Source organism: Phacochoerus africanus, chromosome X, assembly GCF_016906955.1.
Source record: "Phacochoerus africanus isolate WHEZ1 chromosome X, ROS_Pafr_v1, whole genome shotgun sequence".
NCBI classification, from domain to species: domain Eukaryota; kingdom Metazoa; phylum Chordata; class Mammalia; order Artiodactyla; family Suidae; genus Phacochoerus; species Phacochoerus africanus.
Window position 1 is genome coordinate 18,814,031 of NC_062560.1, and position 24,215 is coordinate 18,838,245.

At 37.7% G+C, this 24,215-nt stretch overlaps 1 protein-coding gene across 7 annotated transcripts in view; it reads right to left on the minus strand.

Moving 5' to 3' along the window:
• Positions 1-24,215, minus strand: part of RPS6KA3 (ribosomal protein S6 kinase A3) — a 118,814-nt gene that overhangs the window by 13,188 nt on the left and 81,411 nt on the right. For all 7 annotated transcript variants that reach the window (XM_047765822.1, XM_047765815.1, XM_047765818.1 and 4 more), the window contains 10 exons: positions 19,609-19,646; positions 19,234-19,376; positions 18,981-19,051; positions 11,334-11,422; positions 11,073-11,137; positions 10,894-10,996; positions 8,927-9,051; positions 6,179-6,304; positions 3,121-3,210; positions 106-264 (listed from right to left, as the gene is read on the minus strand). In XM_047765822.1, the coding sequence (XP_047621778.1) occupies positions 106-264; positions 3,121-3,210; positions 6,179-6,304; positions 8,927-9,051; positions 10,894-10,996; positions 11,073-11,137; positions 11,334-11,422; positions 18,981-19,051; positions 19,234-19,376; positions 19,609-19,646 (1,009 nt within the window). The remainder of the gene's footprint in view (positions 1-105; positions 265-3,120; positions 3,211-6,178; positions 6,305-8,926; positions 9,052-10,893; positions 10,997-11,072; positions 11,138-11,333; positions 11,423-18,980; positions 19,052-19,233; positions 19,377-19,608; positions 19,647-24,215) is intronic.

Genomic DNA, 24,215 nt, shown 5'->3' on the forward strand with positions numbered 1-24,215 from the left:
TATTTTTGTGTGTTTGTGTGTACGCATGTGTGTGTACATATATGTACATATATACACACATATAAATACACACACACATAGAAATAAAATATTAAAAAGACTTACCCCTTGTGCATGGAGATATTCAACAGTTTTGGTTATAGTAAACAGGACAGCGCTGGCCTCTCGCTCAGAAAAAAATTTCTGTCTAAGAATTTTATCCAGCAATTCACCTCCTTTCATAAGTTCTGTCACTACATACACATATTTTCCATCATCATATACCTGTAAAATTCAATAACAAAATGTAAAAAATTATGTGAAGCTTTCAATCTGCTCAGCACAAAGTCCAGCATAGTAAAAAGAAATTAAAACTATTTATTTATTTATTTTTTCTTTTGTCTTTTTAGGGCCGTACCCTCGGCATATGGAGGTTCTCAGGCTAGGGGTCAAATCGGAGCTACAGCTGCCAGCCTACACCACAGCCACAGCAGCGCAGGATTCAAGCTCTGTCTGCGACCTACACCATAGCTCATGGCAATGCTGGATCCTTAACCCATTGAGCGAGGCCAGGGATTTTACCAGCAACCTCATGGTTCTTAGTCGGATTCGTTTCCGCTGAGTCATGATGGGAACTCCAAAACACTTTATATTAAAGGAAAATTTCACTTACCAAAACAAATGAAGGATATAAAATGTGCAAAAATTTTATATACATTAAAACACTAAAATTGAAATTGATGAGACCAAATGTCAGAAAGACAACCTGTAACTTCCTTCTGTGAAGCTCAACTCAGTGGCAATCAAAAAAATTATGGGTATGGTATCCAAAGGAGAACTAAACTTCTGCTCTGAAGTAGTGTTCCTCTTTTTTTCTCCTTTTTTTCTTTTTCTTGGCTGCACCTGGGGCATGCATAAGTTCCCGGGTCAGGGATCAAACCTGAACCACAGCAGTGACCCAAACCACTGTGGTAACAATGCCAGATGCTTAACTTGCTGCACCACAAGAGAACTCTCAGGGAGCATTCTTCTTGATCTCTCTACCTACTGATGATGACAGTGACTGGTAGAAAGACACACTGTTGTGATTTTCCTGGAACTTTTGCAACTGCAAAACTTCTATATTTCTATACACAGTACAATGAATTATTCTGATTTAGATGAAATTAAAAGACAAGTTGTGGCAAGAATTAAGTAGGAAGATTAAGTAGCAAGGAGAAATTCCATCCAAACACACAGAAGCATACCCATTTACTCCTAGTATAGAAAAAGAAAGCTCACTGTAACTTTGGATTTGTACTATGTAGGCAATCTCAAACTGAAATAATCCTCTTATTAAACTTCAGGCCCTTTTATTTTTCCCTTTTCATAGAGTTACAGTACAGCTCTGTTTAGTTCTATAACAGGTACTATGTACTGGAGCCCCAAATATGGAGAAAACGAGGTACTTGCCCTCAAAGTTTTTATTCTAGTAGGGAGAAATAGATATAGAAATAAGAGTTTTTGTTTTATTTATTTACTTATTTTTGCTTTTTTGGGCCACACCAGAGGCATATGGAGATTCCCAGGCTAGGGGCTGAATCAGAGCTGTAGCTGCCGGCCTACACCAGAGCCATAGCAACTTGGGATCCGAGCAACATCTCACAGCAATGCCGGATCCTTAACCCACTGAGTAAGGCCAAGGATCGAACCTGCAAACTCATGGTTCCCAGTCAGATTCGTTAACCACTGAGCCACGACAGGAACTCCAGAAGTAAGAGTTCTAAGAGCAATAGCTTAGGGAGTTACTCAAGCAAGGCTGAAATTATTTTCTACATTTGCTTTTTAATTCACTTGGTTGGATTCTTGGAGGCTATATTAATTAGAGAGTCAGTTAAGTGAAACAGCTGCACAGTTTTTTTTTTTTTTTTGCTTTTTAGGGCCACACCCACGGCATATGGAGGTTCCCAGACTGGGGGTCAAATGGGAGCTACAGCTGCCAGCCTACTCCACAACCACAGCAACTCGGAATCCAAGCCACGTCTGTGAGCTACATCACAGCTCACAGCAACGCCAGATCCTTAACCCACTGAGCAAGGCCAGGGATCAAACCCGCAACGCAACCTCATGGTTTCTAGTTGGATTCATTTCCACTGCGCCATGACGGGAACTCCCAGCTTCACACTTTAATGGGGCCAAGTTAACCTTCTCCTTCTAACAATGAGCAGTGATGAATATCCTGAAGAAATTGGGCATTTTGGTTAGGAAGGAGAAGGGAGGATAAATGTTGGAATTTCACAAAATCTCAGAGGTGAAAGATACTTTGGGGGTCTGTGGCTTTGTTGGCTGCGTGTTCTATCTGGTCTAGAACACCCAGACATGGCCTTTGAGCCTATATAAGCACCATCAGCAAGAGAGGACTTAATGCTGCCTGGGAAGTTTGCACCCTTTGCCAACAGTTCAGTTATGATGAAAGCCATAGGTAGTAGGGAAAGGAAACTTCACCTGTCAGCAGGGGTGGGTGGGGTGGTTGTGATGGGCAGGGCAAGATTCCCGAAGGAAGTAATGCCTTAGACAAATATTAGATATGTGGTAGTTAGCCTGGCAAAGAATGGGAATGGTATTTTCAATGGAGGGAATTATAAATCCAAAGACAGACCAGCAGGAGAAAATCAGGCATGTCAAAAAAACTTGTGCAAAAACTCAAGCATGGCTAGAGCATAGGGTGTGTGAGGAAGTATGAAAACTTCTACAGATGGAGGGATGCAGGGACCAGAGGTGATGGGGAGTATGAAATGTAGGCAGGGAAGTAAAGTAACATGGTTAGATACAAGTGAAAGTTCTCTCTGGCAGTACCGTGGAAGACAGTTTGGGGAGCCTATGGAGCATGAGACTAGTCAATCCCGAATATAATTAATACCCAAGTGTTCCAGTAAATATTGATATTAAAAGCAATGTAATACTTTTCTTCTTAAAGTAAAAGCGGAAAAATAAACTATATGACCATCTTTTCATCTATAACAGAATTATGCTATGCATGTTGTCCTCTAAACTATTTTTACTCACTATGTAAGTTCTTTGTCTACTACATGATATTTGAAAACATTCCAAATGTGAGTTGGACAACTGATTCAAATGATTTATGTTAAACAATCTACTTACATCCTTTAGAGTAATAATGTTTGGATGTTGTCCATAACGAAGAAGGATTTCAATTTCTTCTGTAGGGTCTCTCTTGCTTTTATCAATAATCTAAAAGGCAAAATATTTATCATAAAATTTCATGAACTATACAATATAAACTTGAAGTATTTACAGCTACAGACCTAAGGTGTTATCTTGTGTAAATACTGTGTATATAAGCCATTTATCAACCATTCTTATTCAAGTACCCAGCCAAACTGTCTAATCAAAATTTGAAAGCCAGTCTTGATATAGATGGCAAGGCTATAGTAAACTCTTTGCCATGAGTCACATTCATACCAGGTCTGTCAAACGTTAAAGTTTGTAATAAGTTTAGGATTTAGTAAAAGTTCAAAAGCCTCAAGAAAAGGTACCAGTAGCACAGTTAACACCCTTCTTCCATACTTAAATGTTTTAGACCACTGGGAACTTAGTTAACTTCTAACCACTATTGATACAGATAATTAGGAGCAAGATGTATCTATAATACCACCACTATCATGTTTATTGAATTATTTCCTTTAATAAAATGTTTCAATGGAATAGCCCATTAGTTGTAAGCTACTTATAAAAATTAGTAGTTACGTAGAATAAGCTTTCTTTTTGAAGCTAGACAGAAATCTAAGCAAAACACCAAACCTAGAATTCTACTTGGCTAGAATAAGTTTAATTATTATAATAAAGCCATTAAAGTACTATTGTAGCTTTCCAACCATTTTATGACAGGTGCTTCTTAAAAATACTTGATATTTTGATCTGTTAAAGTAATATTATATTTTTAAAAAGGCAACGAGTTTTCATTTCATTCAAAAGGTAGTCTGAAACAAATTTTATGATCTTCATACTTTCAATTTTAAAACAGCTTAATATATACATATGCAATATATACCCAAGTGCCCCAATATCCTAGGAGAGCTTGCAACTCTCAATATTAGCCAAACCTGGGGACTTCCCATCATGGCACAGCGGAAACGAATCCAACTAGGAACGATGAGGTTGTGGGTTCATTCCCTGGCCTCGTTCAGTGGGTTAAGGATCTGCTCAGTGGGTTAAGGATCCGGCGTTGCCATGAGCTTGGTGTAGGTTGCAGACGTGGCTCGGATCCCGCATTGCTGTGGCTGTGTTGTAGGCTATAGCTCTGACTGGACCCCTAACCTGGGAACTTCCAAATGCCTTGGGTGTGGCCCTAAAAAGAAAAAAAATATTTAGCCAAACCTGCTATCTGAAACAGATTTAGTTGTGAAACAGTTCTTTATTTGGACAACAGGGAAGACAAACATACAGGTGTCCACTGTGATCAACTGCAAATGATAGTGTGGAATCAGGCAAATGGATGATTAAGTGGAAAGTATACGGAGTAGACATGCTAACTCAAGAGAGACGATTTGGTACTCGTCTTCTGAAAACCAGAATATATTAGGAGGTTTTATTTTTGGCAACAGTCTCTCTGATCTGCTAATCTGAGCTGAGCTTACACTATATTTGTAACTGTGCTTGTAAATTTTAGATATGCAGTAATTTCAGTAGAATCAAGTTGTCCTGAGATTGGTTTTAGGAATCTAATTTAAATCACAATCTACTAAATAGATGGAAGACATTTTCAAGGTTTTGTTATACAGCTCTTGGTTTCTATAATTCAAAGTGGGCCTCAGGACAGTTCTGCTTTTTTTCTGCTATGTTTATGGAGGCAAGATACATTCTTAAATTGCCTACCAAGTACATTATTCATTCTCTCCTTTCATGTGTACAATTTGAAAATTTCTATGTACTCTAGATTGCAGTGAGTAGAAGAGTAAATTAAAATGTATTTCTATGATTCAACTTACATCTCACAGAAAGCCTTAAAGACACTGATGACTTTTTAATGCGATTACACCCAAGTTAAAAATAGCAATAACAATTTTTGTGTGTCTTCCCAGATATTTGCTGTGTATAAATAAACATTTATTATTTTTACACAGTGAAATCATACAAGATATTGATAGATGGACAGATGGGTGGAAGGATAGAAGTAATCATAATTAATGCCACTCTTCCCCACTAACTAAATATGAGCTACCCATTACTTACAGACTAGTTCTAAAGTTCAAGGTAAATTGAAAGCTTCAGACATTACTTGAATTGTTTATGATGGGAGAGCAGAGGCTTCCAGCCCACAAAGTGAAAAGGCAGAGGCTTGCCTATAGTATTTGTTCACTTACAACTAAAGGTTTGGACTCTAAAACATTATCACAGAGCCAGTCATGTGCCTTAGTTTTTGGCTTAGAAAATCCCTACTGTATTAGGACACCTCACAAAATTAAAATAGCTAATGATAATAAATTTTATGACGGTGGTTCTTATTCTTTTATTGGTTCAACAGATCCTTTTAAATGTGAAGAACAGTAAGAACATTTTTGCTAGAAAAATGTAAACATACAAAATTTTGCACATTAATTTTGAAGAACTGGCTAACATCTTGATCATAAATGGGGGACTTATGAGAGTAAAAGGGGTGCCACTAAAAACCAGGTAAGGTGTAAAATGGTACTGCCCTCAAAAAACTGGATACATGTTGCCTTGCCTTACTTTTTTAGCTCACAGGGGAATCTATGGTTCCAGATTAAAATCCTTGAAGGTCACTACACTAGTTAGACATTTAAATTTATCTCACTTTTTTTTTTCTTTTTGTGTTTTTGCCTTTTCTAGGGCCGCTTCCCACAGCATATGGAGGTTCCCAGGCTAGGGGTCTAATCAGAGCTGCAGCCGCCAGCCTACACCAGGGCCACAGCAACGCGGGATCTGAGCCGCGTCTGCAACCTACACAACTCACGGCAACGCCAGATCCTTAACCCACTGAGCAAGGCCAGGGACTGAACCCGCAACCTCATGGTTCCTAGTCGGATTCGTTAACCACTGCACCACAACGGGAACTCCTCTCACCTTTTTTATATATTAACAAAAGGCACACTTACCAAAGAAGAGTGTAATTTTTAACTGGTATTAGCATGTATGAAAAGGAACTATTAGAGCTGCATTTTAAACCTAAAATGCTTACCTTCACTGCAAACTCCATGTTCGTGGCTTTATGTATACATCTCTTGCAAACAGAGTAGGAACCAACCCCAATATCTTCTTTTACTTCATATCCATCAGTAAACTGAATACTGTTCCTGTGCAACTGCTACAAACACAATTACAAATTGATGAAGAGCTCTGTAATGACTTTGGTACATTACAATAATAGGGAAACAGGTTACTCAGTATGCACCACTGACCTTAACGATAAATATAAATGAATTTATTAAAAATAAAAATGAATCTTTACAGTATTTATTCCTCTACAACTGTGTATTTCATAAGTGTCTATGATAAAACACACAGTAAAAAATATACCCTTTTAAAAAGCTTATGTTTACAACAAAGGCCAAAGAGCTACATGATAAGGGGCCAACAGCCTTGTCTGTGATGATGTCCCATTCCACTCCCCAAACAGCCAGTCTTTGAAGTATTTTTGCAAATGGGGATATGCTGAAATCTCTGGTATAGGAGAAAAGGTTTATTAGGAGGATTCAAAATTAGAACGTCTGGATTCTTCTCTCAGATGCACCACTTGTAGACCATGTGACCTTGAGCCTATGTACTCTCAGAGGGCAATGGTTAGGATTAAAGAAAATAATCTATTTGAAGGTGATACCTAGTATTGGCACTTTGGACCATCACTAGCCATGCCCTCCTTTCTCCCACCCTGAAGTCATAGTTTTAATACAACTTTGGCTAGAGAAGCTGTTGACTAATAACATGAAGCAGGATGATGAACAGCAAATCACTAGTTCCATAAACAAGCTGAGGGAAGTTGTGCTGCCCTTGGCTATACTGATAGGAGATCTATTCCATGCCAACATGTTAAAACTCAAATTCCATAGAGTATATGTTTGTGATTTCTACATTAAGTACAGAAATTATAACTTAGAAACTTGCCATATATTACATGCTCACCATAGTAAAAGGAACAGACTAATTCAACATGAGCTTTGTTCAAAAACCAGTATTTAGACTGTTTTTCTAGAAAGTGGAAAGCAAGCTGACTCATGAAAAAAACTTCTGAGCAAAAGCAACTTAATCACAAGGCAAATTCAAGCACTAATTACACCCTAAAAACAATTCAATGTTTCACAAGATTTATCTACCACTCCTGGGCATCTATCCAGAGAAAACCATGACCTGAAAAGACACATATACTCCAATGTTCACTGAAGGGCTATACACAATAGCCATGACATGGAAGTAACCTAAATGTCCATCGACAGAGGAGTGGATCAAGAAGAGGTGGTACATATACACGATAGAATATTACTCAGCCATTAAAAGGAACGAAATAACAGCATTTTTAGCAACATGGATGGACCTAGAAATTATCATGCTAAGTGAAGTCAGTCAGATAATGAGACACCCACATCAAATGCTATCACTGACATGTGGAATCTGAAAAAAGGACACAATGAACTTCTTTGCAGAACAGATACTGACTCACAGACTTTGAAAAACTTACGGTTTCCAAAGGAGACAGTTTGGAGGGGTGGAGGGATGCGCTGGGGGTGTGTGGTGGAAATCCTATAGAACTGGATTGTGATGATCATTGTACAAGTATAAATGTAAATTCATTGAGTAATAAAAAAAATTGATCTAGTTCCCTCTACGATTAGAAAGATGAATTAAATTTATCTTTCCAAAATACTAGGATGGGAAGAAGTGTATCTAATAGTTTGTCCTACTTGTGGTCCTCTAATAACACTTAATTTACTAGTGTAGTTCCCTGTTATAAACACACACAGACTTAAAAACTGCCTCTGTAGCTCCTTTTTCTCCCACTCTGATCAACAGATAGGATCAGGAGGTAGGGGGCCCCCTAAGGCAGTACCCATAACCAAATTCTTCCTAATGACAATGGGGCTCTAAAATAACAAGGACACAAAACTTGAAAAACTTAAGATTTAAGTTCATTTTTATTTCTTCTATGTTTCTATGGAAGAGGTTGGCAAACTATGGCCTCTGGGCCAAATCTGGTTCACTATCAGTTTTTCTAAATAAAGTTTTATTGGCACACAGCCAGGTTCATTCATTTATGTACTTACTCTATGGCTGCTTTTGGGCTACAGTGGCAGAGTTGAGTAGTCACAAAAGGGATCCATATAGTCTACAAAGCCTCAAATACTTATTATCTGGTCCTTTACAGAAAAAGTCTGCTGACCCCTATTCTAAAACATCAGGAAACCAGGATACCTGATGTCTCTTGGTAGAGACATGAGGTAGAGGATGAAACAAACATTTTGAGGCATAAGAGACAAGACAGACAAGATGGTGATATTTATCTTAATTCTTAGAATTTCATTTTCAAGTCAGATAGATATCCCGGATTTTGGTGCATTCTATCTTTTCAACGGCTTATGAAAAGAATTTCTAAGAGTAATGTCAATGATATAAAACATTTTAGGCTGTTCACTTAAGGTCAGGAGATCAAATCTAACAAAATTATTCACACAATGAACTATATCTTACAGCATTTCCAATTTAAAATTATTTATTTATTATTATTTATTTTTTTTATTTTCCCACTGTACAGCAAGGGGGTCAGGTTATCCTTACATGTATACATTACATTTACATTTTCCCCCCAGCCTTTCTTCTGTTGCAACATGAGTATCTAGACAAAGTTCTCAATGCTATTCAGCAGGATCTCCTTGTAAATCTATTCTAAGTTGTGTCTGATAAGCCCAAGCCAATTTAAAATTAAACATTCACTCACCTGAACAATTGAATGCACACCAACTGTCTGCATAGCTTGGCTTTCATCATCTGAGGTAATAGCAACAAAACTAAACCCCCGAAAGAGTTGATGTGCATTAGCACTAGGTGGAATGCCAGGTGAATCTGAAAAGAGTAATAAATAACTAAGAGGTTAACTGCTTTGAAAGGTAATTAAGGGACGAACTGTAGACATTTGATCTTTCTCACTTATTCTGGAATTCTACCTCTCAGGTACCCACTGTTTCCAGAAATCAGTAAGGTTCAGTATCTTGATGTCCTGATGGCTCACTGCCACCACAACTCTAACACCCTAGTCCCTCAGAGCCCAGAAAACAGCTAATTCATTAGAAGAATGTACTAAGTCAATGAATTACTGGGTTAATGTTATTCCAAATTAGCATTGTCCCAAAGAATCTCCTTCAGTGAAGGAAATTTTCCTTATCTGTGCTGTCCAATATGGTAGCTCCTAGCCACATGCAGCTACGGAGAACTTGAAATGTGGTTAGTGTGATTGAGAAAAAATTTTTTAATTTTAATTAATTTACATTTAAATGGCCATATATGGCTATCGGCTACCATAATGGACAGTGCCACCTTAAATAACCTAACAATGCTATGGCTCCTGGTTAGGGGAAGATACAAGACTGATCTACAGATAATCTAGAAAACTAAACTCAAGTGTAAAATTGTTACATAGATGTGGATATATAATAATTTTTAAAGTAATTTTCTAGGATACTCACTACTATATGTAGTCCTTAAAACAGATTTTATGACATGACATGTACTGTTTTCAAATTATTTATGTAGACTCTATTGGCATTTACAAAAACAGAAAACTACTTTCACAATACAGTTAGTGTTTACTATAAAAATAAATAATAAAAATATAATAAATATGTTATTCATAAATATAAATAATTAGGCATACTAATATCTAAAAATATACTATGAAGGCTAAAGGCAAACAAAAAACATATAGGTAAATCTACTTAAATATCAGCTCCACATAAAGCTTTTTTTTTAACATGAATTTCACATCTATGTCACAGTACTGTACTAAAGACTTTTTCTATGAGAACCTAACTCGGCCGAATATAGACCTTCTCTAAGATTTTTATCTCTATCAGGACCAATTATATTGAGAAAGCAAAGTAAAACATTACCATATATCATCAATTCCATGCATATCACTGTCTGTGCATTTGATAACATTTTGTTCCATATTAATCCAAATTTCTAAGACTGCCTTATAAAAATAAACATCCAATGCTTAATACGGGTTGTTAGGCTTTTGGCTGTAAAGCTTTACAGCAAGGTTTGAATGATACACTCTATGGGAAATATATGCAAGTACATTTTCTATTTGCTTGTCAGTGATAAACCTGGGATCTGACACACAGAAATGAGAGAATATTAGAGTGCAAAACATGCCATTATGTATAATACACATGCTAATTAATGAAATACAGGTTACAATTTCAAAGATCACTTCTCGATAACAGTCACTGTTCATGCAATTTTAGGATAAAGCATGATACAGGATATGAATCATTTTGAAGTTATTACATCTCATGTACAGTTTAAGTTTCTCTATTTGGGATCTGAACTTTACAAGTACTTCCAGAGTATCATCTAATATTAGAGTTTTAAAGAGCACCATTTATTCTGGAGTATTACATGTGAAAATACCTACAGGTAAATAAACGTACAATCAAATAATTTTTTGCATAAGTAGTATCAAAGTTTAAGGCACAACAAAATTTGCTAAAAGATTTAACAAGGATCTTAACTGCTATAACATTCTGTAAAGGATTTACTAATGATCTAGTTATTGCAGCAGGAATACTGTATGAAGGGGAGAAATAAAAATAACATAAAGAGTTAACACTAGAAAAGATTTTCTGACTGAACAAGAAAAAATATATATTGTCTTATATTTTGGTTTTCATGTTTTCTCCTTACCTTTGGGAGTTTTTGCAGTAAACTCAGGATCAAAATAGAAAGTATCTTCAGGCCTGCCAGTTGCAGGTTTAAAAGGTGGATGAATTTCTCTTCTATACAGTTTCTGTAGGGAAAAACAGAGACTTAGACATGTGTTAGTTATAAAACAACATTTCAAGCAATTTTCATTCTATACTTACGTTCCAGTCTATCGTTGAGAAAAATGAATGTCTTTTAATTTCTTCAACTCCATCTGGTCCTGCACCTATCAAAAGTTAACCGGTTTTCATTAAATGGTAATTTTATTTCAAGGACAAATATACACTATTCATTCAGTCTTCACTTTTAACATTTGTCCTAATATTTCACAATGCCACAACAAACACGAATATCCATCTTCCCCCTAGAAAGCAGACACCAACAAACATACAAAAGCAGCAAATTAATTTAAAAAATTTTACCTAATCTGTTTGCAGGGTTTCGTTTGAAAAGCATTCGTAAAAGACTCTGGGCTTCAGGACTCAAAAACTGTGGCATCCCAAGTTTAGCTCTAAATAATAAATTCATATAATAACATTTAATTTTTAAAAGTCATCCGTATTTTATTTTTAAAATAAACTTTAATATTAAGATAACTGTGGATTCAAAATCAGTTGGACGAAATAATACAGAGATTCAGAGTTCCCACTGTGGATCAGCAGTAATGGACCTGACTAGTGTCCATAACAATGAGGGTTTGATCCCTGGCCTTGCTGTGAGCTGTGGCATAGGTCAAAGATGTGGCTCAGATCCCATGTTGCTGTGGCTGTGGTGTAGGCCAGCAGCTGAAGCTCTGACTGGACACCCATCCTGGGAACTTCCATATGCCGCAGGTGCGTCCCTAAAAAGCAAGCAAGAAAGCAAGCAAGCAGGCAAGAATACAGAGATCCTACATTGCATGCTTTTTTACCCAGTCTTCCCCAATGGTAATATCTCACAAAACTATAGTGCAATATCATAACCACTATACTGACAATGATACAACCTGCTAATCTCATTTAGATGTCTCCAGTTTTCATTTCATTCACTTTACAGTATTATTTTAGTTTCCGGTGTATAGCATAGTGATTCTGTATTTTTGCAAACTATATTCCATTTTAGGTAATTACAAGGTAACGCCTCTAATTCTGTGGTATCCAATACATCCTTGTTGCTTACCTGTTTTACACATTTGTCCCTCCCCTCTTCCATTTCCCCTTTGGTAACTGTGTTTGTTTTCTATTTCTCTGAATCTCTTTTGCATATACATTCATTTATATTAATTTTTGATTCCACGTATAAGTTATATCATGCAGTATTTGTTTTTCTCTGTCTCACTTACTTCACTAAGTACAGTCTTCTCTAGGTCCATCCACATTTCTCCATCTTTCATTCAGTTTTATGGCTGGAGTAGTACTCCATTGTATATATAAACACACCAAATCTTCCTAATCCAATCATCTGTTGACCGGCACTGGGGGTGCTTCCATGTCTTGGTTCTTGTAAATAATGTTGCTATAAACTATGGGGTGCATATGTCTTTTCTAAACAGCATTTTTTTTTCCTGGATATATACCCAGGAGTGGAACTGCTAGATCATATGGTAGTTCTATTTTAGTTTTTTGAAGAACCTCCAAAGTGTTTCCACAGTGGCTGTACTAACTTATTTACATTCCCACCAACAGTGTACAAGGGTATAGTGTATACTTTTCTCCACACCCTCTCCAACAAGTGCTATTTGTACACTTTTTGATGATAGCCATTCTGACAGGTGTGAGGTGAAGTTCTATTCCACTTAATCATATTTTTAAGTTCCTGTATCCACCATCACAGTGAAGATACTGAACAATTCAACACCGCCAGGATCCTTCAAGTGGCCACTCTATAATCACACCCATTTCCTTCCCTCCTCAATTCCTAACCTCTGACAACCACTTATCTATCCTCCACGTCTATAATTTTGTTATTTTAAGAATGCGATGTAACTTTCGGTATGTAACTTTTTTCCACATAGCATAATTCCCTTGAGATTCACCCAAGCTGTTGTACTAACAGTTCATTCCTGGAGTTCTTGCTGTGGTGCAATGGGATTGGCAGCATCTCTGCAGCACCGGGATGCAGGTTTGATCCCTGGCCTGGCAAAGTGTGTTAAAGGATCTGGTCAGTATTCCCTTAACATTCAAGATGATGGTCATCTAAAGACTTGTATTTAGTATCTCTTTTCAGGAAATACCTATGAACATCTTATAGAATTAGGGTTCTGTTAAACAACAGAAACAAGGGGAAACATTGCTGTATTAGGTAACAGGGACACAGCAGAGGTCCGTAAACAGTGGACTGACCTGATATTTTAACTCCAATGGACGTACAGAATGATGTGGAGTAGGAACTAATGGTAAGGAGTTCTACTTAGAAGCTTGGCCCTATAGCATTGCTGAGAGATTACCATGGGGAGATGTGAGAACTGTAAACAATGCAATGTAGAGGAAGGCTGGGTCAGTGAAATATTTTTCAGAGCAAATTTGGTAAATAAGTGTATATGCAAGAGAGGAAAAAATAAAGAATGATTTCTAGGTTTCTGGCTTGGGAAATAGGGTGCATGGAAATGCTGCTACTTGGGAATACAAGAAGAGGAACAGAACAGCAAAGAGAGATAAATTTAGTTTAAAAATGTTAAGTCATGGATATCATATGTTTTGGAAAGGACACACAAGTGAGTAAATAGAAAAACAGGTTTGGCGTCTGGTAAACCGAGGTAAGAAAAGGTGATTTGGGAGTAATTAAAATGTTGAGTAGTTATTGGAAAGACTGATGTCAGACAGGAACGTGAGCACACAGAGGGGGAAAAAAGCATATCAGAGATGGAACCCTGGAGAATGAAAACATTTAAAAGGTGGTCAAAAAAGAACAATCTGGGCATTAAAAATAATGAATATAATTGGCTGAATCACACTGATTATTAAATCCCCTGAGTTCGTTGTAGTCATCAAGGAAAAAGAGAAAGTCAGAACTAACACAAAAACTCAACTCAGTGGACATCACCCCCACTGGGAGTAACTAGGGCTCTGACAAATAGAATTAATTTAAAAAAGAGTCAAGCATTTATTCTGCCTTTCTTGTTTGAGACTTATTTTAAGGTACCTAAGTAGCCCTAGTTAATGAAGGAAAGTTTACTGTTTCGGAAAATACCAGCTAACAAATGAAAGAACAACAGTAATAAAAAAAGTCACCATTTAAAACTCCCAATAAAACAACTGTTTCAAGTAATGATTATCAATGGATGCAACTATTAAATGAAAGCTTGACAGGGAATTTTACAATGGAGGGATCGGCTATAACCATGGGAGCTCACTACCATAACCATGGGAGCAGGAGTGTATTGTAAGCCTCTCGATATGACGCAGTAAGGTGCAAAAGCACAAGCTATGAAATAATTTTGCCAAAAAAGTTTAACCAAAAATGTGATAAAGGAACAAGTGAAACAATATCACAAGAAGAATAAAAAAATTTCCACAGTCCTAGGAAAAGACTAATTATTGTGGAACCATGGTAACAACAGAGCCACCACAACTGGTTTTAAATCCATTCTGTTGATCAAAGACAACCTGCCTAGGTGAATAGTTTTTCGTTTTTTGTTCTTGCAAACCAATCAGTAACTGCTTTTCATCTATGAAAATTAGCCAAACAAGAATGAACTGACTCCAATAACCACATCTGAGTGCCAACAGTCCCACCCAAGTAACCACAATCTTACAAATGATGTCAACTCACTATGGCCCTGAAGATCTACCAATTCTTGAACTCTACCCTTCCCCCAAACCCTAATAAGAACAGTAGTCGATTCACTTTGGACTAGCACCGCTATCGGACTAGCACCGTTTTCCCTTACTATAATAAGCAATAGTCATCTTTACGCTTTTTGTGTCAGATACTGAGAAGTCTCATTTTTCGACAAGATAAATTTGGAAAGTGAAATTCTACAGAAGTAACTTGGTTTCTACAAGTAAATGGCAGGGGGAAAACAGGGTAGACTGTTCTAGATGAACAGAAGCTTAAGAAATACAACCAAATGAGATGTGTAGACTTGATTTGGGACACAGTTTTGGAGAAAACCTGAAAAATCTGGTTAAGGATCGGCATTAGATGATTATTACTAGTTTTGTTACATAAGAAAACGTCCATACTCTTTAGTGATGCAAACTGAAGTAGGTGAGAAGTGACATGTCTGGAATGTTTAATATATTTCAGTAAAGAAGAAAAAAAAAGAAAGAAGGAATAGATAAAGAAAATGTGGAAAAATCTTGATGACTGTTGAATCTGGGTGATTAGCATACGTATGTGCACTCTATCATGCTATTTTTGCCAATTTACACTTGAAATTTTTCATAATTAAAAAGAAGATCAAAAAGATACATATATAAAAGATACATGCACCCCTATGTCCATAGCAACACTATTTACAATAGCCAAGAAGACACGGAAACAACCTAAATGTCCATCGATAGATGAATGGATTAAACAGATAAGGTACATATATACAATGGAATACTACTCGGCCATAAAAAACGAAATAATGCCATTTCCAGCAACACAGATGCAACTACAGATTCTCATACTAAGTGAAGTAAGTCAGAAAAAGAAAGACAAATATCATTATTTTATCACTGATATGTGGAATCTAACATACAGCATAAATGAACCTATCTACAAAACAGAAACAGACCCACAGACTTGGGGTTCCTAAGGGGATGGGAGGAGGGAGTGGTCTAGACGGGGAGTCTGAGCTTGGTAGCTGCAAACTATTACATTTAAAAAGGATAAACAACAAGGTCCTACTGTAGAGCACAGGGAACTATATTCAATCTCCTGAGATAGAACGTGATGGAGAAGAATATTATAAGAATATATATATATATATATATATGTATAACTGAGCCACTGTGCTATACAGCAGAAATTGGTACGACACTGTAAATCAACTATAATTTAAAAAAAGAGGAAAGCAGGCAGAGAAGAAATGGTCAAGTAAGAGAGACCAAAAGAGGACCGGTTAGAGAAGTGGGAGAAGCATATTAAAGTAGGAGAAGGAGTGGCCGGCAATGTCAAATACTCCTCAAAGAGACCTCTCTTAACTGTCCCATCTAAAATGACTCCTGCCTCTGCCCCTTTTCTCACACTTCAAGAGTACCCTGGTTTACCCCTACTGCTCCTATTAGTATGGAAAACTATTATTTGTTTAAATATGAATTCCCTGTCTTCCCCACTAGAACCCAAGCTCTCTCCACAGAAGATCTTGTCAGTCCTGTTCACATTGCATCCTAAGTACATAAAGCAAGACCCCAATCATCTGCTGAATGAATTGGGTGAACAAATGGTACAGAGAAAGAAGTTTCAAGACAGTGGTAGAAAAAAATGACAAACAGGCTATGTAATAAAAGCAGCCAAAAAAAGGTAACAGAAAGCTGGCTACTCTTTAAAGAGGCTTTGTGTTGAAAAGATGCAGGAAGATGGTACAGAAACTTAAAAAAAAAAAAAAAAAAAAAGCCAGGTCAAAGAAATGGTTTGTTCTTTTTCAACAATTGAATATACTTATTAGCTGAAAGGAAAGGGCCAGAGTAGATGGAGTGATGAAGGTTCAGTGAACGTTCATTTATATAGCAAATATTTTAAGCTTTTTTATTGTGAAGAATAACATGAAGTGCAACCCCCCCCCCCCAAACAAACTCAATGCCACAGTGCAGAGCTCAATGAATGACCACGAAGTGAACAGTTACCTAGCCAAGAAATGCAACTTTGCCAGAACCCCTCATCCAATGTAACCACTTTCCTTATTTTACTGCAGGCTTCTGCCATCTAAATATGGACCCTAAAAAACTATGCTTTAGTTTGTCTACTTTTAAAACTTTATAAATAGAATCATCTATGTAGTACTACTCAATCTTTTGTGTCTAAACTGCCTTTGTTCAACATTCTTGTGAGATTCTTGTTGCATATAACTGTGGTTTGTTCATTTTTTTTGCCATGTGGCACACTCCATCCATGGGCAAAAAGCTTCAGCCTATTTTTGTATGGCTTTTCAGCTACAAATGATTTTTACAGCTTAGAAGTGCTGGAAAACAATAAACAATACAAATATGGGACAGAGACTGTGTGTGGCCTACCAAACCTAAAATATTTACAGAGAGTTTGTCAATGCCTGCTGGGTTCCAGTGTGTGAATATACCATAATTTCTTAGTCCATTCTTCTGTTAACTATTTAGTTTCCACATTTTGGCTATTACAAATAATGCTGCTATGAATATCTTGGTACCTGTTTCTCGACGTGCAAGTACCTTGATGTATATAAAATGGGTTGGAGTTCCCACTGTGTCTCAGTGGTAACGAACCTGATTAATATCTGTGAGGATGTGGGCTTGATCCCTGGCCTCGTTCAGTATGTTAAGGATCCAGTGTTGCCGTGAGCTGTGGTGTAGGTCACAGACATGGCTTGGATTCCGCACTGCTCTGGCTATGGCTTAGGCTGGCAGCTGTAGCTCTGATTCGACCCCTAGCCTGGGAGTTTCCATATGCTGCAAGTGTGGCCCTAAAAAGAAAGAAAAAAAAAAGATAATATTTTGAATATACTGGGTTACATAAAATATATTACAATTAATTTTAATTGTTTCTGTTTATTTTTTTCACATTATACTTCTACTGGATAACACACATTTATAACACTAGGTCTGTCATAATGTGAATACAGTACAACCTCAAGTTATTTCAGCCTTTTAAAATTTCGTAACATTTTCTAAGTTTTCTGCACTGAGTTCATGCAAAATTTCTGCTAGATGTATCTGTAGGTTTGGTATTTTTTATACTATTGTAAACATTTCTTTAAAAAGATTCCATTTTCTGTTGCTAATATACAGACATAAAATAGATTTTATTTACTGACCCTTTCTCCAGCAACTGTGCCAAACTGTTTTTAATTTCAAGGATTTATATGAAGATTTGGATTTTCTACAGACACAATCATGTTAACTAAATAATGACAATTTTCTTCCTTTTCTCTAAACCTTAAACTGTACTTCTTTTGGTTGCCTTACTGTTCTTGCATGTACCTTCAGGACAACATAAACAGAAGTGGAATAATGGGCATCTTTGCTGTACTCCAAATCTTATAGGTAAAGGTAAAGCTTTCTTTCTTTCTTCTTTTTTTCTCCCACACTCACGGCATGCAGAAGTTCCTGGGCCAGGGATTAAACCCACCCCACAGTATCCACCTCAGCCACTGCAGTGGCAACACTAGATCCTTAACCTGCTGAGCCACGATGGGAACTCCAAAGCTTCCAATATTAACATGAAGATAATATGAGTATTCTAGATCTATGGGGTTTGTTCATACTTAAATCACATAATATTGATATCATAATATCAATGAATTTCTTAGTTACTTCTTACACTATAGCTAACACTCTAAAATCTCATTTTTTAGTTTGAAGCATTTATTTTAATTTTTATTTATTTATTTGTTTTTTAGGGCTGCACCTGCAGCATATGGCGGGTCAAATCGGAGCTGTAGCTGCTGGCCTACACCACAGCCACACAATGCTAGATCTGAGCCACGTCTGTGACCTACACTACAGCTCATGGCAACGCCGGATCCTTAACCCACTGAGCGAGGCCAGGGATCGAACCCACAACCTCATGGTTCCTAGGTGGATTCATTTCCGCTGCTCCACGACAGGAACTCCTGAAGCATGTATGTATGTATGTATGTATGTATGTATGTATGTATGTATTTATTTATTGTCTTTTTGCCATTTCTTGGGCTGTTACCGCCGCATATGGAGGTTCCCAGGCTAGGGGTCTAATCGGAGCTGTAGCTGCCAGCCTATGCCACAGGCACAGCAACGTGGGATCCGAGCCGCGTCTGCAACCTACACCACAGCTCACAGCAACGCCGGATCGTTAACCCACTGAGCAAGGGCAGGGACCGAACCCGCAACCTCATGGTTCCTAGTCGGATTCAGTAACCACTGCGCCACGACGGGAACTCCTGAAGCATTTATTTTTAAATTTCATCAAAACATCCACTAGGGAGTACTTACTTAAGAATCATAGTCATTGTTTCTTTTCGATCTTTTCCTTGGAAAGGTAGTGTACCAGTAAGCATCTCAAACTACAAAAAGGCAAAATAATCAGAGGTATTAGTAAGTATGAAATCTCAGGGCCAGAGATAAAAAAGCATCAGCTTAATTAATTACAACCAAATCTTCTAAAATTGCTATATAATACAACAAGTGACTTATATTTCTACTATATTAACTACTGAACTAGGCCAAAAAATACCCCAAACCTTACCATTAACACACCAAAAGACCACCAGTCTGCACTCTGAGTGTGACCTCGACGATTAACTACTTCTGGTGCCATGTATTCCACAGTTCCACAAAAAGAATATGCTTTCTTTTCATGGTCAATAGACTCTTTACTTAGGCCAAAATCTGCCAAAATAAAGATCGAATTTATAAATTTCCTAAAAATAATTTGCACAAATAAAGTTTAAACTTTTGAGTTTCAAAATTTACATTAACAGTTCCAATATTTACATTGATTATTTAAAATTCTAATTCAAGTTTTTAACACCATGTACTACATAATATCTGTACTGTGATCTACCTTAAAAGAAATTACATAGAGTAGAAGAGACTATTTTAACAAAATGAGGATTTTTACCTGTTAACTTGATATGACCTTCTTCATCAAGAAGGATGCTGAAAGAAAACAAAGTCAGAAAATCTTTCAAACCACTAGAGATTTTTTTGAAGCTAAAACTGAAATTACTTTGTTAAACATCAGATCACAACATTCACTGCAAAATCCTGCTTTAGAATGAGTAAGAAGGCAAAGGTGGGATTCCCGTGGCCGACTAGTTAACAATCTACTGTCATCACTGCCATGGCTCAGGGCACTGCTGTGGTGCGAGTTTGATCCCTAGCCCCAGAACTTCTGCAAGCCATGGGTACGGCCAAAGAAAAGGCAAAGGAGAAAAATTATTTTTCTGGACACATATATGTAATAAATACCAAAGGCAAAGCCTTAGAAACTTGTATTAATGAGCCAGGGACATTTGAGAACTATTAGGGAAAAAACCAAAACCTATACTTCTCTAAGTTGTCTAATGCCTTTCTGCAGAGGTGCCTAACAAAACTCCCTAGTACTTGCACAGTAGACCGGGGATCCACATATTTAAGTCAAATGTGTTAGAGTTGTCATTCTCTCGGTCATTTAAAAAAAATTTTATTGGAGTGTAGTTGACCAGTGTTGTATTAGTTCCTGGTGTATAGCAAAGTGAAGCAGTTATACATACACACGTATCCATTCTTTTTCAGGTTCTTTTCCCATATAGGTTATCACAGATTATTGAAATTTCCCTGTGCTATACAGTTAGGCCCTTGTTGCTTATCTATTTTATACATAGTAGTGTGTACATGTTAATCCCAACCTCCTAATTTATTCCCCCCCCTCATGTTTTCCCTTTGATAATCCATGTTGTTGCTGCAAATGGCATTATTTCTTTTTTTTTTTTTCTTTTTGGGGCCGCACCTGTGGCATATGGAAGTTCCCAGAATAGGAGCTAAATCAGAGCTACAGCTGCTGGCCTACACCACAGCCACAGCAACATGGGATCCCAGCCACTTCTGTGATCTACCCCACAGCTCATGGCAACGCCGGATCCCTGACCCAGGCCAGGGATCGAACCTGCATCCTCATGGATACTAGTTGGATCCATTTCCGCTGTGCCACAATGGGAACTCCTATTTCATTCTTTTTTATGCTGAATAATATTCCACTGTATATATGTACCACATCTTCTTTATCCAATCCTCTGTTGATGGATATTTAGGTTGCTTCCAGGTCTTGGCTATTACAAATAGTGCTGCAAAGAACACTGGTGTGCATTTGTCTTTTCAAATTACGGTTTTCTCTAGATAGATGCCCAGGAATGGGGTTGCTGGATCATATGGTAGTTCTGGATTTAGTTTTTTTTTTTTCCTTTTTGCTATTTCTTGGGCCGCTCCCGCGGCATATGGAAGTTCCCAGGCTAGGGGTCGAATTGGAGCTGTAGCCACCAGCCTACGCCAGAGCCACAGCAACGCGGGATCCGAGCCGCGTCTGCGACCTACACCACAGCTCACGGAAACGCCGGATCGTTACCCCACTGAGCAAGGGCAGGGACCGAACCCACAACCTCATGGTTCCTAGTCGGATTTGTTAACCACTGCGCCATGACGGGAACTCCTGGATTTAGTTTTTTAAGGAACCTCCATACTGTTCTCCATAGTGGTTACACCAGCTTATATTCCCACCAACAGTGCAGGAGAGTTCCCTTTTCTCCATATCCTCTCCAGCATTTACTGTAAACTTTTCAATGATGGCCATTCTGACTGGTGTGATATAGTACCTCATTGCAGTTTTGATTTGCATTTCTCTCTTGGTCATTTTTAAAAATTTTAACTAAAAAATTTTTTTTTATTATACTTGATTTTTTTGGTCATTTTTAAGGCATCTGACTCAGTCATTCTTTCCTAGCTTTTTCTCTTTTTTTTTTTTCTTTTTAGGGCTGCTTCCATGGCACATGGAGGTTCCTAGGCTAGAAGTCTAATTGGAGCTACAGCTGCTGGCCTACACTGCAGCCACAGCAATGCAGGATCCAAGCCACTTCTGCGACCTACACCACAGCTCATGGCAACACCCGATCCCTAACCCACTGAGCAAGGCCAGAGATTGAAGCCACAACCTCATTCATGGTTCCTAGTCGGATTTGTTTTCGCTGCACCACAATGGGAACTCCCCTAAATTTTTTTCTGGTGCAACTTACATAATCCTCTTCTCCTCAACACATCTTCCTCACACTCTTTTTCCTTGACCCATCCCTTCATTGTATGTATTTATTATCTAGTGTTTTCTCTCTTTCTCAGAAAACTGACAGTTCCTTGAGACTACCTCATACATCTTGTAGCTCAGTGTCTGGCAGAGCACAGATAAATAAGAAATGTATATTGCATGAATGGGGCCAGTTCACAAAGAGCCAGCAGAGCATTCCAAAGAGTTTGGATTTCTTTTCAAGGACAATGAGGATCATAAAAAGTTTACATGCATGGAGTGTAGAGATAATCAGATCTGCAATTTTAGGAAACAATTTAGAAGGAAAAATAATCCTTAGTGTGCTCTTAGGTATGGATTATGATAAAGAACAACAAATGAAGAAGACATTCCGGTTTCTCGATTTTTTTTTTCTGTCTTTTTGCCATTTCTTGGGCCGCTCCCATGGCATATGGAGGTTCCAGGCTAGGGGTCGAATCGGAGCTGTAGCTGCCGGCCTATGCCAGAGCCACAGCAATTCAGGATCCAAGCCTCGTCTGCAACCTACACCACAGCTCACGGCAACGCTGGATTCTTAACCCACTGAGCAAGGCCAGGGATCGAACCTGCAAGCTCCTGGTTCCTAGTCGGGATTGGTTAACCACTGAGCCACAAGGTTTCTGGCTTTAGTAGCTACTTGAGTGGCGAGTAATGTCATTAATTAAGGAGCTATAGAAAGGGTCAAGTATTAAGCTGTAGGCTAATAACTGTATTTCTGGATAGGTATTTTAGTACACTGACTTGAAAGTTCAAGTAATATACTTTCACTTATATGCAAAACTATTCCATGATAGAGGCATTTCCTTACTTTGAATTCTAACTAAAAAATGTGCGAGCAAATTCTGTTATGATAAAATTTTACTACGTCAAAAAGACTATGAACTCTCCTATATCATCAATTCGACTATGATGACAATAAACTTTAGCAACGAGGGTAATTGAGTAGGGACATAATTTTTGAGTCTCTTTCATAACAAGGGGGTTGTTATAAAGAAAATACTACTGAGTATGCTTGATTAGAAAGCAGACCAATACATTAGGGAATATAAAAGGAATTATTAGGTATGCTGGAAATCATCCTCTTTTTTGTCTAAGGAATACATGAAAGGCAGTTCTAAAAACAAAACAAACCTCAAATGATTCTCAGTAATTGTGAAAAAATTTAAAAAGAAAATGTGGCTAAAAGAGTATTACTTATGTTTCCCATAGCAAGTGCATTCAAGATAACCATGCCCATTCTTTACCCTTGAAGAAAAAGTCAGCTGTATTACTCTCAAAAAGCAGTTTCTTTTAATTATTAATAATTATTTTTAGCCATATTTATTATAAAAGAGTTCTAGTTTAAAAGAATCTGGACAACACCTCACAGTGCATAAAAACAATTGTTCTAAAAATTTAAATTTCTCTCAAGTTCTATAAGATGGTATCTACTTGGATCATTTAACAATTAACTGTAATTTCATTTTAACAGTGTTATCTAGACATTTATGTGAAATATCTCACTATAAGCAATCTTACCTACACTAGCTCTCATTTGACCTTTGAGACAGGGCCCACGCCCTACATGTAATTTTGTGACCAACATTAATACAATGGTCTACAATAAATATATTCAAGTAAATGAAATAAAACATGAACATATTATTATTATGAATGTATAGTCTTATATTTATAGTCTTTTCTCCTAAGGATTATATGCTTGAATATTCTCACCAGAAATTATATTTTATGTCATGATAGTTACAAATTGGGGAAATGACAAGAAAAACTCTAGTCATTATCTGGGGAATAAAATCAGAACCATATGAAACTTATCTAAAAACAAAACATGGAGTTCCCGTCGTGGCGCAGTGGTTAACGAATCCGACTAGGAACCATGAGGTTGCGGGTTCGGTCCCTGCCCTTGCTCAGTGGGTTAGCGATCTGGCGTTGCCGTGAGCTGTGGTGTAGGTTGCAGACGCGGCTCGGATCCCGCGTTGCTGTGGCTCTGGCGTAGGCCGGTGGCTACAGCTCCGATTAGACCCCTAGCCTGGGAACCTCCACATGCCACGGGAGCGGCCCAAGAAATAGCAACAACAACAACAACAACAGACAAAAAAGACAAAAAAAAAATAAATAAAAACAAAACACCTGAAAAACAAATGTGAAATGTGAAAATAAAACCTTTTCCAAATGATCACCTAACAGGACTCCAAAGGAGAATTTCCTATTTCCTGTTGTAATATAGAAGTAAAATTGTGGGAGTTCCTGTCATGGTGCAGCGGAAACGAATCTGACTAGGAACCATGAGGTTGCGGGTTCGGTCCCTGCCCTTGCTCAGTGGGTTGACGATCCGGCGTTGCCGTGAGCTGTGGTGTAGGTTGCAGACGTGGCTTGGATCTCACGTTGCTGTTGCTCTGGTGTAGGCCGGTGGCTAC